The sequence below is a fragment of the Chlorella variabilis genome, assembly GCF_000147415.1.
Source record: "Chlorella variabilis unplaced genomic scaffold CHLNCscaffold_6, whole genome shotgun sequence".
NCBI classification, from domain to species: domain Eukaryota; kingdom Viridiplantae; phylum Chlorophyta; class Trebouxiophyceae; order Chlorellales; family Chlorellaceae; genus Chlorella; species Chlorella variabilis.
The window spans coordinates 229,789-231,940 of record NW_005435082.1 but is presented as its reverse complement, the minus strand read 5'-3'; the positions used below and the strand labels follow the sequence as shown (position 1 = coordinate 231,940).

General features: G+C 73.2%; 1 protein-coding gene across 1 annotated transcript in view; it reads right to left on the bottom strand.

The window, feature by feature from the left end:
* CHLNCDRAFT_51213 (hypothetical protein) overlaps nt 1-2,152 on the bottom strand; it is a gene marked incomplete at both ends in the record, with an annotated part of 5,482 nt that overhangs the window by 2,693 nt on the left and 637 nt on the right. Inside the window, 6 exons of the mRNA XM_005848985.1 lie at nt 21-135; nt 389-507; nt 723-795; nt 1,015-1,242; nt 1,486-1,606; nt 1,826-1,915. Coding sequence (XP_005849047.1) covers nt 21-135; nt 389-507; nt 723-795; nt 1,015-1,242; nt 1,486-1,606; nt 1,826-1,915 — 746 coding nt within the window. The remainder of the gene's footprint in view (nt 1-20; nt 136-388; nt 508-722; nt 796-1,014; nt 1,243-1,485; nt 1,607-1,825; nt 1,916-2,152) is intronic.

The following is a 2,152-nucleotide window of genomic DNA, read 5'->3' as shown; positions in this document are numbered from 1 at the left end:
CGCCGCGCAGCTGCGGCCACCGCTGTGCGCCTCCCGAGGGCTCGCCTGCTCCGCGTTGAGCTGGGCCTGAAAGGAAAAGGCGATGGGCTCGGTGCGGCGGCGGGTGATGCGCATGTATGCCCGGAAGGCGCCGACCTGCGGAGGGAGAAGGAGGGGGAGGGGACGAGTGGGAGGGTGAGGTGGCAGGGGATGGGGGAGGGTCAAGAGGCAGGGCAGATGGAGGGTGGGGAGGCAAGACGAGGCGAGGGCAGGCAGAGGAAGGCAGGAAGCAGGGGAGGGGAGGATGAGCAGGCAGGCCGGCTCGAGGGCTGGGGCTGGGAGCTGCTGCGGCGCGGCCTGCCACAGCGGCGGCGGCGGCAAGCGGCAGGCGGCGGCGGCAGGGCCCCACCGCCAGCATGCGCTGCTCCACGTGCAGCGACTGGAAGTGGCGGGCCAGCAGCACGGTGGCCAGCTGCTCCTGCTGCGAGATGCCGCCCAGGCCCTCGTTGGTCGACAGGTCAAAGGGGTCTGCAGCAGGGGGTGGGTGTGGTGGTGCGGGGAGGGAGCTGTGTGTGTGAGTGTGTGTGTGTGTGTGTGTGTGTGTGTGTGATTCCCGTGCATCTGTGCGCTGTGGCGGGGGTGGTGGGGCGTTCAACAGAACGGGAGCAGCATCACAGGAGGCAGGAGCGACGGCAGAAGCAGCGAGCAGGCGCCAGCGCGGGCGGGAGCGCGGGAGGGCTCACCCTGCACCGGCTGGAACACAAAGCAGCGGGTGGCTGTCACCTCCACCGCCTCCAGAGAGCTGCACAGCATGAACTGTGGGCAGGGCAAGGGGAGGGGAGGGCGTGCGGCGGGCAGCACGGCGGGTGAGAAGCCGGGCATGGGGCAGGCGGGGCGGGCAAGCAAGGCCGGCGCGTGTGCTGTGGACGAGCCGCGGCAGAGAGGCGCCTGCTGCACGGCAGCTGGCTGCCCCCGCCAGCTGCCCACCCAGGCAGGCAGCAGGCCGGCGGGCCCGTACTATGGAGCACCCCTCACCTGCGCAAACCTCGCCGCCAGCTCATCCACGTCCACCCAGGGCGCCCCCGCCAGCAGCGGCAGGCCCAGGTAGGCGCGGCGGGCGGTGACGCGCAGCGAGGCGCAGCGCGCCAGGCAGGGCGCGGGCAGGCAGACGGGGCGCTGCGAGCACAGCGCCAGCTCCGCCAGCGTACAGCGCTCGGGCACGTGAAAGTAAACGAGGGAGGAGGAGGCGGCGTTGACGGCCCACTGCACGCAGCGCGCGTGGAGCGGGCGTGGTGGGGCTGGTGGGTGGGTGGGTGAGTGGGTGGGGCGGTTCCCCGAGGGCAAGGCAACGTGCGGTGTGCAAGGCGGGCGGGCAGCTGTGAATGATGAGGAGGCCTCCTCTGCGCAAGCAGGCGGGCATGCCGGTGCAGGCGCTGCGCCGAGGCGGGCGGCTGCGTGCACGGCAGCGGGCTGGGCGCGCCGGCAGGCGGGGAGGCGGAGCCCCACCTGCAGGTCCAGGCGCTGCACCGAGGCAGGCAGGCCCTCGGTCACGTACTCCCCATACCCGCAGGCCACCACCTCTTTCAGGCAGGGAAGGCCCTCCAGAATGGTCAGCTTGCAGGTCTCGCTGCGCGGGGGGGAAGGTGTGGAGGAGAGGAGGCAGGGAAGGGGCGAGGGGAGGCAGGGAGCAGGGGTTGCGGGGAGGCAGGGGAGGCAGCGGAGGTGAGAGGCGGGAGTGGAGGGGCGAGGGCGGCGAGCATGCCGCGGCGCCCGCCGAGACGCAGGTGCCGGGCGGCCTGGCTGCGTGCCGGTGGCGTGCTGCTCTCCCTTTGTCAGTCGCACACACCTGGAGGTGCCGCACATGCTGATGCGCTCCAGGGCACGGAAGGGGGTGAGGTACAGGATGCCATCACGTGGGTGCACGCCCGCCAGCTCCCTGCAAGTGTTGGACGGCCGGGTGGCGACGGCGCGGCGGCGGCCCGGTCAGGCGGGTGCAGGGCGCAGCCATGCGCGCAGCGTGCGCGCTGGGCCCAGCCCGGCGAGCCGCCTGGGCGGGTGCAGCTCAGCTGGCTGGAGGCGAGCGCAAGCGGGGGCAGCGGCGTGCGTGGGCGTGGCGCGGCGCGGTCAACCCGGCAGCTGTGCGGCGGGCCCAGCCCAGCCCGCTCACTGCAGG